We start from the raw sequence: 16,558 nt of genomic DNA on the forward strand, positions 1-16,558 counted from the left end.
AAAAGCACCTGAGGCTATGTTCAAGCACTAATAATGTATAAAAACCATTTGACTTTTTTTTTTTTCTGGAACTGCAAAAAAACAAGTACAACATGCTGCTTTTTCCTGCACAGAACTGTACTGGCACGCAGTAAAAAGCATGAAAATGCACCAGCCCCCAGTACAGGTATGATTTACCTGATATTCTGGCTGACCAATATCTGCACCTCGATCACACAAGAAAGTAAAACGCGATGAGCGAGGGGTTTTCTTATCATCGTTGTAGGGTGTTCCTCCTGTGTAGCTTAGCTGGATCATTCCATCATAGTATAAAAGTTTGGAACTTCCTACACCAATATTCCAATGACCACTCTTCCTAAAAAAAAAAAAAAAAAAAAAGAAGGATATACACATTACTGGTAACCAATACTACTTTTGCACACACCGTAAAAAGCATTAACAATTTAAAACGGCTTACGATTTTGTCACTTGACATGCTCCTGAGCCGGTGTCACATGGTTCTTGTGTTACATTGCTGCATACATTTAAATAAAAGTCATACTGGTCAGCGGCAACACTGTAACTTTCATTTTTCTTGGTTAGTGGTGATAGATCAAAGTAAAAACCTGAAAAAATAGGAAAAAAAAGTGGATTAGAAAAATAAAATAAAAAATTTGTGTAGAGGTAAGAAAGAGAAAGATATACACATCTCTCTCATATATATATATTTCCATCTACAGTATCACACATATATTGTATTTGCTGTTTCATTGATTTGAAAAAGGTGAAAGAAAGCAGCATTTACTGTACAAGACCTGCAAAGAATTTTTTTTCTCAGTTTTAGGTCGATATGTATTCTTCTACATATTTTAGGTAAAAACAAACCGCAATAAGCGTATATTGATTGGTTTGCGCAAAAGTTAAAGCGCCTACAAAATAGGTTATTGATTTATTGCATTTTTATTATTTTTTTTTATTTCGTTTTTCTTTACTAGTAATGGCAGTGATCTGCGATATTTTTTTTTTATCATCATGACTGACATTGCAGCAGACAGATCGGACACTTTTGAAACTATTTTGGGACCGTTGACATTTATACAGGGATCAGTGCTATAAAAATGCACCGATTACTGTATAAATGTCACTGGCAGGAAAGGGGTTAACACTAGGGGGGCTATCAAGGGTTAACTGTTATCTAGGAAGTGATTCTAACTGGAGTGAGGGTGCAGGATAGGACTGACTGGGGGAGGAGACCGATCGATGTTTCTATACACAAGGAACACACAGTCGGTCTCCTCTCCCCTGACAGGACGTAGATCTGTGTTTACACACACAGATCCATGTTTTTGCTTTAACACAAGAAAAAAAAAAAAGGAATAAAAATGTTGTTTGGGTACAGTGTTGCATGACAGCACAATTGTCATTCAAAAATGTTAAAGGGGTGAAAGCTGCAAATTGGCCTGGGCAGGAAGGGGGTGAAAATGCCCTGTATTGAAGTGGTAAATGGTACTAGTATTCAGCAACAACAGATCTAAATTATAAAATAAATTATTGCATAAAAAGGAAAAAAAAATATTCTTAAAACCTATAAAGGAATATAAAGGTCACCATGATCCTTCCGGAGATGTGACTTGAAGTGTTTTTTTTTTTAAAACATGTGTGTTCTACTTACCCGCTCTGTGCAGTGGTCTTGCACAGAGCAGCCCTGAGCCTCCTCTTCTCAGGTCCCCTGTCTGCACTCTTGGCCCCTCCCTGCAGCCGAGTGCCCCCAGAGCAAGCAGCTTGCATTCCCAAGCGGTGGCTCTGTGTGTCTATTCACACACAGAGCCACAGCTCGTCAGCACCCCCCTCTCTCTCTCCCCTCACTGGCTGTGATTGGCAGCTGCTGTTTTAGCCAATGATGGACGAGAGTCCCCAGAGAGCTGGATAGATGGGGCACAAGTAAGTAATGGGGGGGGGGGGCTGGTGGGACTGCTGCACATAGGTGTTTTTTTTACCTTCATGTATAGAATATGCAGAGTATAGAATATAACATTGTATGTGATGATGCCATCAGGCTGCTCAAAGCCCAGGGCACTGGAGGAAGAGAAAGACAGCACCAGAGTGGGTGTTGGCCTGTTTCATACAGGCCAAAAAACAAAGAAAAATTTTAAGCTCACTTACCAGCCAGCCTGCAACACACCGAATCGTCCTGTCTAACAGTTCACTTTAAAAACAGGGGTTTAGATTGCACACATTTGCAAAAATATATGCGTAAGCGTCAGAGGCCATGTCACGGTATCCCAGTGTACTGCAGTCCTAACTCTATAAATTTTGTTTATACATTTTTGTCTCCAAAGTTGGAGCACACATATAATAATGCATAGATTAGGGGCGTGGCCTGGCACCAGAGCGAGATGGCAGCATAGTGGAGGAGCTCCGCCGTCCAGACCCTAAGAAGTGCTATTAATCGGCTAAATCCTTCGATTCCAGGCTGCCACGATGGCAGGTAGGAACCAAGCAACGACCCGCTCACAGCGGGATTCCTCCACACAGCTTGGCAAAACCATCCCGGCAATGTTTCGCACGATCCCGCCGGACACGCAGGCCGCATCTCAAGCCGCGGACTTGAGTTTGGAGCTCTCCCCATCTTCTCCCACCGCCTCCTCGGGACCGCCGCAAGGTATGGCCCACCCGCACACACCGCGCCCTCTATGCATGGCGGACCTTCAGCAGGTGGCATCGGACATTAAAAGCGCTATGTTTGCCGCGATCGCCGACCTAAAGGGGGAGATTAGATTGATCGCAACGCGGGTGGAACATGTGGAGACGGCCGCCATGACACACGGCGCGGCCATACAACAGGTACAGAGAGCCTCCACTTCTCATGCCCAACACCTCATGGACATGCATAGGCATCTTGAGGATTTAGATAATAGAGGCCGCAGGCGGAACATACGTGTCCGGGGGATCCCGGAATCGGTGGAGGGTCCCCAACGTATACAACAAGCAGTATGGGCAATTTTCAATACTTTACTGGGCAGACCACCTGATGCCCCAGTAGGAATGGAGAGGTGTCACAGGGCGCTCCGACCCAAAGGCAGGGACACAGACCCACCCAGAGACGTAGTATGTTGCCTGGTCAATTTTGTGCAAAAAGGACATATTACGCCTAGCTCGCAATCAAGCTAACCTGGAATATGAGGGAGCTCGTATTCAGCTATACCAAGATTTATCAGCTATTACATTGCAGCACAGAAGAGACCTCCGCCCCTTGCTACAACTCTTACGTGACAGGCACATACTATACAAGTGGAAGTTTCCGTTTTGTCTTCAAGCCACAGCGGGGAACAGAACCGCATCGCTGAGAACACCTGCAGACCTGCAACAGTTTTGTGACACACTGGGCATCCCTGTTGCCAACGTTCCCGATTGGTACGGCTCGTTCTCCCAACCTGAACCTTGGATCCCCACCAGGATGGATGACACCCCGAGATCACAGAGGAGCAGGCAGAGAAGACGCAGGCCTTCTGAGACTTCTCCACATAGAGCCCGAGGAGACATGGAAACGGAAGAGAGCCCCCGGGCGTCGCCGTCCTCGGTACGACGGCGGACGGAGAACTGAGTTTATTCCGTAGACTGTGGTAAGCTGATCCCATTTCATGACACATATTCCCCCCCCCACCTATACACACTTGGATATTGTCGAACACCAACCGGACACATGGTCACCCCAGACCTGCTTTATTTTGAACTCCCGTTTACTCCGGAGCTTTGTAACCTGAAGATAGGACTTGGATAGCCGCCTATGCTGACAGGCGCAAGTTTTGGGGAGTGAATGACAAACCCACCCCGTGCTCGGGGGTACTGACTGGTTGATCTGGTGTGTATACTCCGAATCTATTCTTCCCCCTTTCACACGTGTAGCAGAGCCCAGTGTCTGGAAGGTAAGCTAATACCTTCCAAGGTGTTATACCTGAAGGGTTCTACATGTACTGGCACTTTAAGGCTGGCTCCACCCAGCAGTGATGACAAGGGTCAAGGGGCATAGTAGCCATCTTAGAGAGACCACATGTAGAAAGCAGAGATATGTAATGTCCTGAGATGCATGTTCCAGTGTACCTCCTGTACTGAATAAACATCCATTGTACCAGACCAGAGTCTTGTCTCCCTCACAACACAGAGGATATAACACGTGCTCATGACCCCTCCTTGTTGCAATGCTAGTTCACCTAGACACTGAGAACACAAGCTTAGTGGGGGAAGGATATACGACTGACCTATGTCCTGACACCACCATCTCGCCTCCTGGAGGAACCTCCTCGCTTTTGGACACACATTGCACACCTCCCTCAAGTATATGGGACGGTTGGGGTTCATAAATGTACTTTAAAGCTATACTGTAATGTCTGATGATTCGTGTGGGAGTATTCTGGATTCCCTTCCCTCTCCCCTCCCCCCTAAGCTCCCACCCCCCCCCCCTCCCCCTAAGCTCCCATTTTCCCTCCCCCCTCTATCCCTTCTCCATCCCCCTCCCCCCCCAACCCACCCTCTCCCCCTCCCTCTCCCCTTCCTAGGTCTCTGCTCTTTTTTTTTTTTTCTTTTTTAAGGTGACCGTGTCATGATTATGCTACTGAAGTCCCTTTGTTGCTTCTTACAATACTTGGGGAGGAGGATACATGATGCAAGGATCAGTCTATAGTGATTTTACTGTGTTCTAGCTTCATATTGTGACTCTTAGGGGGGGCTTCTGCGGTGCCTCTAGACCAGTGTTTCTCAACTCCAGTCCTCAAGGCGCCCCAACAGGTCATGTTTTCAGGATTTCCCTCAGATGAAATGGCTGTGGTAATTACCAAGGCAGTGAAACTGATCAAATCACCTGTGCAAAATGATGGAAAGCCTGAAAACATGACCTGTTGGGGCGCCTCGAGGACTGGAGTTGAGAAACACTGCTCTAGACTTCCGCTTCTGGCGGAGTCGGGGGGACACAGCAGGAGTCCCTGAAATACAACCGTCTGTCTGCAGAATGGATAGACTTATGGAGTCCTCCGGGACTGTCTAACTTGATGCATACTGAAGGGGATCTGTATCTATGCTATCGCCTCTGCGGAGGCTACCTATGGAAGGTTATACAAACTTAAGTTGCTTTTGTCAATATCTTTTACAGTTGATTTAGGGTTGACAGTGGTTATGTTCCGTGATCACTCTGCAGATGTCCCAGGGAAAGACTATGCTACCTTAGAGAGTGAGACCCTGGGTCTAGTATTAGTGTACGAACCCCCCCCCCCCCCCCCCCCCCAACGTGCATAATGGTCACTCTCTTGGGGAAGGGCATTCAGGAGACATACAATATACTTCAAGTCGCTCAGGTTTCTTATATTTTTAAATCCAGTTTACATATCTATCTGTAAGATAGATTTAGCGGGCCATATGAGCGCGGGGGAGGTTGCCGTGGGGAGCCCATCTCCCTTTTAGATGGATGTTCTCATGGGGCAACCTTCTTACGCTGGTATCCGCTGAAGGGTTTTTTCTTTTTTTTCTTTTGTGGATCAGGTATGATCCTATCTGGATCTGGGGGATCTGGACGGCGGGTCTGGTAAGGTAGCTCGGGTACAGGTTTACATTCCCACCTCAAGTGAGGCTGGATCTCCCTTGTTCCCTCCGGAATAGTATTGGGTTCTCTATTCCTTGGATCACCCTTTACCCTGTACAGGTAGTTCAGCGGGACTTGGATTACCTCAGGTTTTTTCCCTAGGTCTCTTATTAGGGGTATTTTTCTCTCTCTTCTCTCCTCCATTTTTTTTTTTTATTTTTTTTTTATTACCTCTTCCTCCCCCTTACCCTCGCCGTCTATTTCTTGGAATACAAGTATAAATTCATCTCTTAAACGCTCATGGCTTCCATAATGCAGTCTACAGCTCCTCTAATCGCTCAAGGTTCTACCGGTTAATGCTAAGGGCCTTAACGTTCCTGAGAAACGTTCAAGTTTTCTCGCAGAAGCACATAGACAAAAGGCACAGGTAGTCTTCTTTCAAGAGACGCACTTCAAAACAAACAATGTTCAGCGTCTTACCAACAAACGATATTCTGAGGTCTTTCATGCGACCTGCGCTGATTCCAAGACGAAGGGGGTAGCGATCTTACTAGCGAAGTCACTGGCATTCCGTCTCACTGACCAGATGGTTGACCCGGGGGGCAGATTCATCTTTATTAAAGGGTGGTGGAAAGACAAACCACTGACATTTGCTAACGTATATTGCCCCAACTCCAAACAGGTATCCTTTTTGAAGGATACGCTTGCGAAGCTTACGGCTTTTAAGTCGGGTCTCTTGATCCTCGGAGGAGATTTCAACATGGCTCTTGACCCGACCCTTGACACATCCACAGGAGCCTCGTCCCTCCCCTTTTCAGCTCTGAGGCAAGCGAAATTGGGTCTGGCCTCTTTAGCTCTACATGATACGTGGCGCACCCTGAATCCCAGAGGTAGGGATTACACATTTTTCTCGTCCCCACACCAACGATACTCAAGATTGGATTATCTTTTCTTTCACAAAAGGATCTTTCGTACCTGCATGACGCAACGATTGAGAACCTGGTATTATCGGATCACCATCCGGTTACTCTATCTCTGCGATTCCCTCAAAGAGAACCTTTCACAAAGGTTTGGAGACTAGACGCCTCCCTACTTACAGATGTAGCGAATGTGGCTACTCTGAAACAGACAATTGGAGAATACTTCCTACATAACGATACGCCTGTGTCGCCCATGACTCAATGGGAAGCACACAAATGTGTGGTTAGAGGACATCTACTCTCTATGGCGGCGAGACGGAAAAGGGAGTATATGGCCCTTATTCAGGAACTTACAGATAAAATTGCAAGGCTTGAAACGCAACACAAAGGCTCCCGAGCTATAGAGGTGGCGGCTGAGCTAGCTGAGACAAGAACGCTTCTGCGGGAAGAATTGTTCAAAAAGGCTCGAAAGCGCATAATGCTATCACAGAAACTTTTTTATGAGCACGCAAACAAGCCAGGTAGGCTACTAGCAAGGTTTACGCAAAAACGTGTTTTGGCCTCTACTGTTCATCACCTGAAAGATAAACAGGGTAAGACCCATACCAAAACAGAAGATATTGCTCGTCAATTTCGAGAATACTATAACACGTTATATAACATTGGGGAGAAGGAGAAAGGCATGGGTTCATTAGCTACTAGGGAGTTCCTGATAAAAGACTTTCTGAGCAAGTATTGTCCCCAAGCACTGTCTGCGGAGGATCGACAATTATTAGAATCACCGTTGTCATCTGAAGAATGGGTAGAAGCCCTGAAAGCCACCGAACCGGGCAAGAGCCCGGGCGGACTAACAGCACAATATTACAAGTGCTTCCCTGAACTTCTAGCACCGGGCGTCCTTAAAGCTTTTAATTCCTTAACGACCTCCCCTGCCAACTCCAACACTTTGTTGGAAGCGTATATCGCAGTTATACCTAAAGAGGGCAAAGACCCCTCAGACGTGGCGAACTACAGGCCGATCTCGCTCCTAAACGTCAACGTGAAAATCTTCTCGAAAATCTTGGCGACTCGATTAGCCTTTTACGTTCCGGCGTGGGTAGGTCTGGACCAGGTGGGCTTTGTCCCTGGCAGGGAAGCCAGGGACAACACCATAAAGGCCATTAATTTGCATCATTGGCTTACCTCCACAGGCAGTGAGGGATTCTTTTTATCATTGGATGCGGAGAAGGCCTTTGACCGGGTGGCCTGGGATTACATGCACTCGGTTCTCGAAGCTCTGGGTCTTGGGACCAGATTGAGGGCCTTTGTTGGAGCTCTTTACGCAAACCCACGAGCTAGGGTCCGGGTCAATGGTCACCTGTCAGAGGCCTTCTCCATCCACAACGGCACCAGACAAGGATGCCCCCTCTCTCCTATACTATACATCCTCACGCTGGAACCCTTACTTCGCTGCATTCGGGCACATCCTGACATAACAGGGGTTAAACTACCCCAAAAAGAGTATAAGCTAGCGGCCTTTGCCGATAACATATTGCTTTTCCTTTCCTCCCCTCCGATATCCTTACCTAATTTACTACAAGCCTTTGAACAGTTTCGTTTCATATCACACTTGAAAATTAACTATTCAAAGTCGTTTGCTCTAAACGTATCTCTCTCCCCATCACTAGCTCTCTGCTGTCAGGAAAATTTCCCTTTCCGCTGGAAATCTGATGACATCACATACTTAGGTATTCGGCTCCCGGGTAAGCTTTCAGAACTTTACGAGAAGAATTTTGCGACCGAACTAAAGTCTATACAACAAGATTTGGTGCAATGGGATTCTCCCGTAGTCTCCTGGTTCGGACGAGCCGCCATTTTGAAAATGACGGTTCTCCCCCGTATGTTGTATAAACTCCAGACAATTCCGATCACGCTCCCGCCCTTTTTCTTTACCACATACAAAAGACTATGTAGGAAGTTCCTCTGGGGATCCAAAGCGCCCAGGATTAGCTGGACGAAACTTGTATTACCCAAAGTAGAAGGAGGCATCGGTCTCCCGGATTTGCAGAGATATTACTGGGCCACACACCTGACCCGTGTGGTAGATTGGCGGATTCACACGCGTTGTAAGGACTGGGTATGATTGGAAAACCAGATAACAGGAACGCAACTCGGAAACATGCCTTGGATATCCAAGAAACATTGGATGCCTGATGTCATGTCCCATCCGATCGTAGGGGCAACCTTATTGGCACATACGAGGGCGTGTAATAAATTCCCTGTGTTTTGACATGTGACCCTTTTATGTGCTCCTTGCTGCAAAGGCAAGTTACAAGCTGGTGTGGTGAGCATTTGTTTGTTGCGTTTCATACAGGCACCAGCTTGTATAACAGCAGTGTTAACAGCAAGCTATGACAAAGCATTTGCAGAGCTTTCCGTAAGCTTTGTTGAACATTTTAATAGTACCATTTATCTCCAGGTTGTGAATGTTTAACACAGAACTTAATGGGTGTGCAGACTGCCACTTTTAACAAGCTGCTAGCACTACTTGAAGCTAGCTGAAAGCCTGCTAGCAGCTTGTTTAAAGTGACAAACACCACGCCCGTTGACATTGGTGTATAACATTTCCCAACAGGAGCTAAAGGGTGCTTTAACCACTTCAGCCCCAGGAAGATTTTACCCCCTTCCTGACCAGAGCACTTTTTACAATTTGGCACTGCATTGCTTTTACTGACAATTGCGCAGTCATGCAATGCTGTACTGCGTCCTTCCCTCCACCCCCCCAGTAGTTTGTATACATTTAATACAAATTTGGGCTAGAACCATTAAAAAAAAAAAACTTTTAGATTTGAAATATGGTTTATTAATATTTTGTGTTATGCTTTATGCTCCAGAAGGTGGGGCTTTAGACCAAGCTAAAAGTAGTTAAATCACATAGACAATCACAATAAATGTGTTCTACAATAATGAAGGTGTTTCAAAACTTTTACAAGCTGCTTATGAAACAAGATCATGCGTGCAGAGAAAACAAGGAACTAATGTTGCATAAACTCACCAACATGAGGATCAGACACTCTGCAATTATCTCCCTCCGTTTTGGATAGGACACAGGCTGCAGCGGTGTTCCACTCAAACTCATACAGGCAGTCATCTGAATGCTTCAGTATAGGGGGACTTTCGAGGTTTCCTGAAAATAACACAGATGATGTCATTAAAAAGATGTGAAACAAAAGTAATTTAAAAAGTGACACTAAATCCACATAAAAAAAAAAAAAAACACACAACTATCTATAAATGGTGTATTACATGCTGATCATACTCACTTAGTGACTGAGATTCATTTTCTGTCAACTCTGCACATGCTCAGTTTTCAGTGAGTTTCTATGCTGAGCATTTCCTCCCTATCACATCTAAGCAGCCCATGTGACTATAGAGCCATACATGTGGGCTATACGCATGTGGGTAAATGATAGTTCACTCCTTCCATCCCTCCCTCTCTCCTCCTCCATGCCCACTAACCAGCTAAACACAATGGGGGTTGGCTATAGCATGTAGATTAATGGAGGCTTCACCTCCCTCTTATTCTAAAACACAGACTGGAGGGATGTGACAACCTGTGACTGACAGAAATTCGCCCACACCATATTTCCACAAAATAATAAAAGGATTTGATATATATATTTGTATGCCAATTTAAAACCTCTCTGATATAAAACGTATTTATTTTTACTCAGCATTCCAAAGGCTGGGGTTTTTGTGACCAGCTTTAGAGGACTAGAAGCTCTTACTGCTTATATTTTCCTGCAGACAGACTGGGAAAGATATGTGTCACGTGACAGCTGTATATCGATTAGTAAAAAGGTACTTAGATTTTTTTCAAATTAAAATAATTACAGGGTCATCATCCATATACAGAAATAGAAGGGACAATATAAATTAAAGTGTGTGTTTAGCATTACTTTAATTTAAGGCCTCATGCACACAGAGGGCCAGATCTACGTAACGTGGCGCATTATTGCGTCCGGCGTAGAGTATCTCTGATACACTACGCCGCCGTAACTTACAGTGTATTTTCCTTATCCTGAAAGAATGTGCGCCGTAAGTTATGGCGGCGTAGTGTAACTTTGGCGGCGTAAGGGCGCGCAATTCAAATGGATGTGATGGGGGCGTGTTTTATGTTAATACGACGTAAATGACTTTTTTTAACGGCGCATGCGCCGTCCGTGGGGGTATCCCAGTGCGCATGCTCGAAATTAACCCGCAACAAGCCAATGCTTACGACGTGAACGTCATCCTACGCAAAGCCCTATTCGCGAACGACTTACGCAAACTACGTAAAATTTTGAAAGTTTGACACGGGAACGACGTCCATACTTAACATAGGATACACCCCATATAGCAGGGGTAACTATACGCCAAAAAAAGCCTTAAGGAAACAACGTAAAAAAAAGCGCCGGCCGGACGTACGTTCATGGATCGCCGTATCTAGCCAATTTGCATACTCGACGCGGAATTCGACGGAAACGCCACCTAGCGGCCAGCGTAAATATGCACCTAAGAGCCGACGGCGTACTAAGACGTACGTCAGTCGGATCGAGCCCACATTCAGTCGTATCTTGTTTTGTGGATACAAAACAAAGATAAGACGGAGCATCTTAGAACTTACGCAGCGTATCAATAGATACGCCAGCGTAAGTTCTTTGTGGATCTGGGCCAGAGTTTTTAGGAAAAAATGCTGCTTATGGGGGCATTTATCGTTTCTTTAAGCTTGTAAAAGAACCTCAATGTTAGCTTATGTGGTCATGCACATTGAGGTGTAACAGAGCGCTCTTTTCTGCTATAGGCCTCATGCACAGGGGCTTATGAAAATAAGCAGCATTTTTTCTGACAGAAAAAAAACACCTTTAATGTTACAAAAATGTATGCGCGCGCGTATGTGTGTGTGAGATATATATATACACACACACATATACACACACATATATATATATATATATATACATATATATATATATATATATATATATATATATATATATATATATATATACACACATATACACATACATACATACACACACACACACACACACACACACACACACAATCTCACACACACAATCTCACACACACAATCTCACACACACAATCTCACACACACAATCTCACACACACAATCTCACACACACAATCTCACACACACAATCTCACACACACATACGTTACGTTTATGTGCGCATGGCTCTTGAGGATAAATCCATTCTGCTGGAAAGAATCATTTATTCTGGCCATTGGAATACATTTACATTAGTAAAACATGTGTTTGAGTATTTTTTGCTCAAAAGCTCCTCTCAAAATGCACTTTTTTTTCTGCCTTTAAACACTCTTCTTTAAAAATGCCTGTAAAAGATGCTGAGCGCCTGTATAAGTGGTGTTTTTTAAGCTGTATGTGCATGAATCCTTATAAAAAGTGCCTGCAGACACTAGATCGCAGCCAGTCAAGCTCATAATATCCAACCACAGAGCCGTCATTAGTATAAAGAGCCAATGTAGAAACAATCATGTCTGTACCAGACAAACATGTTTCTTGTTGGTTTGAGCAGGTTTTCTCATTGTCATTCATAAAGAACAAACATATATCCATTGAGCTGACAAAACCAAAAAGGGTAATCGGACCCTTTGCGTACCTGTGTATAGGCGTTTAAATCATTTACCACTTACTATGCTAGCTCATATACTGTAAAGAACACAAGTCTATTACTAGATGCTAAAAGTGTGCACAAGAAAGGCAGCACATGAGAAATGCAGAAGATGTGCAACAAAAGGAACTTCACAAGTCTCACAATAACAATACAGTGTAATATATAGTCCAGTAGGTAAGAGAGCAGGTAAAGATTTCCTTTCCCCTGCTGTCCCAGAAGCACAGAAGGAAGAGGAGATCTCCCAAAAGCAATGAGATACCCCTTTTTGGATATTTGTCACCTCAATGTATTCACCACCAGTGGAAAATTCCCTGCTCACCTCCTGTTCCTGTGAGAATTCAAAAATTTGGATTACCCATCACTTTTTGCATTAGTAGGGAGGGAGAAACTCCACAGTGATGACCAGAGGCAGCCCGTCCAATAGGGGCGCAGCCCCCTCTCTCCAGGCCACCCCCTATATGCAATGGATAGATTCAGGCATAGCCACCCCCTATTCATGCGCCTGGCCCCTTTCAGGGCATTAACTGCTAGAGACATGACAATTCTGTTTGTTGCAGGCTGGTTGGCAAGGGAGCTGGGATTTTTTTCTTTGTTTTCTAACAATACAATCCTGATGGAGGTTTCTAACCCTTCACACATTCTATCCAAATATTAAGGAAAAAGAAAGGTCCAATTAACACCACAGTGACAGCAACTGATAATTCCATGGTCTAGGTACAGCTTTGGTTTAAAACAAAAACTAGTAATATACTGCTATTTCCTGGCCATTCCAGTGAGGCCCTGCCTGATGCCAGCAAAGAAAACATCCCCTGCAGGTGATCTTACCAAGCATGTGCGCCATAGTCCCATTTATTCACATGGATGGGCTGTAGTTATGTCAGCCTTCAGCCATCCAGTAACATATGGCTCACCCATGGGAATGAAGCATGTGACATGCACAGTAAAAAAAAAAAAAAAAAAAGGACGCTGGTTCATTTTACTAATGCCCAATACACGAGGAGGAATCAGACGAAAAATACAATTTTAAGAGCGCTCGTACGATAATCTGATTGTTTGAGAGCGGATCACGACAGTTCATGCAAAATAATCCGAAGGGACAAACTATTTTTTTTTCCGTACCATACCAAAACTATCGATTTTCATTTTTAATCAGTACAGTATTTATCCCAAAAAAAAAAAAGTCAGAAGACCAAGACCATGCATGCTCGGAAATGAAAGAATACATTACAATACAACACATTACCATCTCTTCGGAAGTTGTATTCTGCTGTTCGAAAACTTTTGAGACTTTAGCAACCTACTGGTCTTCGATATGAGACTAGTATGAAAAAAATTTAAAATAAATAAAAAGCACCATCATTCGTCTGATATTCTCATTGTGTGCGAGAAGATTTACAAAGGCTGTGCTGCACTAGGCAGGGCCACATTGTGAACATAACTAACAATGAGGTGGCCTGCACTGAGGGTGGCTGCGGGATTAATAGTAAAAATGTCAAAGAAAGCATCCAGACCATGGAACAACAGATTTGACTAAACAGGTTGCACTTAAAGTGGGGGTTCACCCGGACATACAACTTTTTACCCTGCTCATTTTGTCTAGGGGAATCGGCTATTTTATATTTTTTTTTTAAATCGAAGCTGTACTTACCTTTTTAGACAGCGATCTTCTCTGCCGCTTCCGGGTATGGGCTGCGGGACTGGGCGTTCCTATTTTGATCGGCAGTCTTCCGACAGGCTTCCGACGGTCGCATCCATCGATTTTCCGAAAGTAGCCCAACGTCGGTGCGCAGGCGCAGTATAGCGCCGCACCGACGTTCGGCTTCTTTCGGCTACTCGTGACGCGATGGATGCGCCGTCGGAAGCCTGTCGGAAGACTGTCAATCAAAATAGGAACGCCCGCTCCCGAAGACCATACCCGGAAGCGGCAGAGAAGATCACTCTCTAAAACGGTAAGTACAGCTTCGATTTAAAAAAAAAAATAGCCGATTCCCCTAGACAAAATGAGCAGGAATCTAAGGGTAAAAGTTATTTTTAGGGTGAACTCCCTCTTTAAGAAGCCTTAAAATACAACCACTGTATAACTGCAAAGATGGAAGAACAGCTAATTATTTTTTGAACAAAGATGGCTGTCCTTGTGCCAATAAAACAATTCTCAAACTAGAGAAATTATTATATATATATATATATATATATATATATATATATATATATGTTTTAAATAAAAAACACCAACAAGACTTAAACTTGCCCTTCTTATAATAATATACAGTGCCTTGCAAAAGTATTCGGCCCCCTTGAACTTTGCGACCTTTTGCCACATTTCAGGCTTCAAACATAAAGATAAATAGGGGTGTAACGGATCGTCACCGATCCGTGATCCGAACGGGCCACCCCGTTCGGATCGGCACACCCCGCGATCCGCGGAGCGCTCCGGAGCCTAGGCCTAGGAAAGTCCCCGGCTTCGGCCTAGCTCCGGAGCGGCGGCCAGTCTGCTTGCCAGAGCCCAGCGTGACACGCCTCCCCGCCTCCCCGGGGAGGCGTGTCACGCTGTGCACTGGGCTCTAGCAAGCTGAATGGGAATGTTAGCAGTGAAGCACTGGTGTGAGAGGAGGGGGGGAAAGGGGGAAAAAAGAGCACAATAGCAATTCACAGGGGTGGATTAAAGAGGAAGCAGGTGAGGCTGTTTGGGACTTAAAGTACAATCTTGATGTTTTTACAGCAAAAAAAAATATATATATATATATATATATATATATATATATATATATATATATATATATATATATATATATATATATATATATATATATATATATATATATATATATATTTTGCTGTAAAAACATCAAGATTGTACTTTAAGTCCCAAACAGCCTCACCTGCTTCCTCTTTAATCCACCCCTGTGAATTGCTATTGTGCTCTTTTTTCGGATCAGCAAAAAAAAAAAAAAAAAGGTTCCTTTTTTTAATTGGTCCAAAAAAAAAAAATATATATATATATATAATTTTTTTTTTTTTGGACCAATGAAAAAACGGACTTTTTTTTTTTGCTGATCCGAAAATGATCCGATCCGTGACTCCTGATCCGAGGATCGATCCGATCCGTGAGTTTTTTGATCCGTTGCACCCCTAAAGATAAAGATATAAAACTATTTTTTTTGGAAGAATCAACAAGTGGGACACAATCATGAAGTGGAACGCAATTTATTGGATATTTCAAACTTTAACAAATAAAAAACTGAAAAATTGGGCGTGCAAAATTATTCAGCCCCCTTAAGTTAATACTTTGTAGCGCCACCTTTTGCTGCGATTACAGCTGTAAGTCGCTTGGGGTACGTCTATCAGTTTTGCACATCGAGAGACTGAAATTTTTGCCCATTCCTCCTTGTAAAACCGCTCGAGCTCAGTGAGGTTGGATGGAGAGCGTTTGTGAACAGCAGTTTTCAGTTCTTTCCACAGATTCTTGATTTGGATTCAGGTCTGGACTTTGACTTGGCCATTCTAACACCTGGATATGTTTATTTGTGAACCATTCCATTGTAGATTTTGCTTTATGTTTTGGATCATTGTCTTGTTGGAAGACAAATCTCCGTCCCAGTCTCAGGTCTTTTGCAGACTCCATCAGGTTTTCTTCCAGAATGGTCCTGTATTTGGCTCCATCCATCTTCTCGTCAATTTTAACCATCTTCCCTGTCCCTGCTGAAGAAAAGCAGGCCCAAACCATGATGCTGCCACCACCATGTTTGACAGTGGGGATGGTGTGTTCAGGGTGATGAGCTGTGTTGCTTTTACGCCAAACATAACGTTTTGCATTCTTGCCAAAAAGTTCGATTTTGGCTTCATCTGACCAGAGCACCTTCTTCCACATGTTTGGTGTGTCTCCCAGGTGGCTTGTGGCAAACTTTAAACAACACTTTTTATGGATATCTTTAAGAAATGGCTTTCTTCTTTCCACTCTTCCATAAAGGCCAGATTTGTGCAGTATATGATTGATTGTTGTCCTATGGACAGAGTCTCCCACCTCAGCTGTAGATCTCTGCAGTTCATCCAGAGTGATCATGGGCCTCTTGGCTGCATCTCTGATCAGTCTTCTCCTTGTATGAGCTGAAAGTTTAGAGGGACGGCCAGGTCTTTGTAGATTTGCAGTGGTCTGATACTCCTTGCATTTCAATATTATCACTTGCACAGTGCTCCTTGGGATGTTTAAAGCTTGGGAAATCTTTTTGTATCTAAATCCGGCTTTAAACTTTTCAACAGTATCTCGGACCTCTGAGACTATCACAGTGCAGGTGCATTTATACGGAGTCTTGATTACACACAGGTGGATTCTATTTATCATTAGTCATTTAGGTCAACATTGGATCATTTAGAGATCCTCACTGAACTTCTGGAGAGAGTTTGCTGCA

At 44.0% G+C, this 16,558-nt stretch overlaps 1 protein-coding gene across 2 annotated transcripts in view; it reads right to left on the reverse strand.

The window, feature by feature from the left end:
* The window catches only part of IGF2R (insulin like growth factor 2 receptor), a 274,566-nt gene that overhangs the window by 146,070 nt on the left and 111,938 nt on the right, over nt 1-16,558 (reverse strand). For both annotated transcript variants that reach the window (XR_005748735.1, XM_040350930.1), the window contains exons 14-16: nt 9,506-9,637; nt 458-605; nt 178-355 (exon numbers count right to left, since the gene is read on the reverse strand). Coding sequence is in view for 1 of the 2 variants with exons in the window: in XM_040350930.1 (XP_040206864.1) it covers nt 178-355; nt 458-605; nt 9,506-9,637 (458 nt within the window). In the remaining variant the exon portion in view is untranslated. The remainder of the gene's footprint in view (nt 1-177; nt 356-457; nt 606-9,505; nt 9,638-16,558) is intronic.

The sequence above is a fragment of the Rana temporaria genome, chromosome 4 (assembly GCF_905171775.1).
Source record: "Rana temporaria chromosome 4, aRanTem1.1, whole genome shotgun sequence".
NCBI classification, from domain to species: domain Eukaryota; kingdom Metazoa; phylum Chordata; class Amphibia; order Anura; family Ranidae; genus Rana; species Rana temporaria.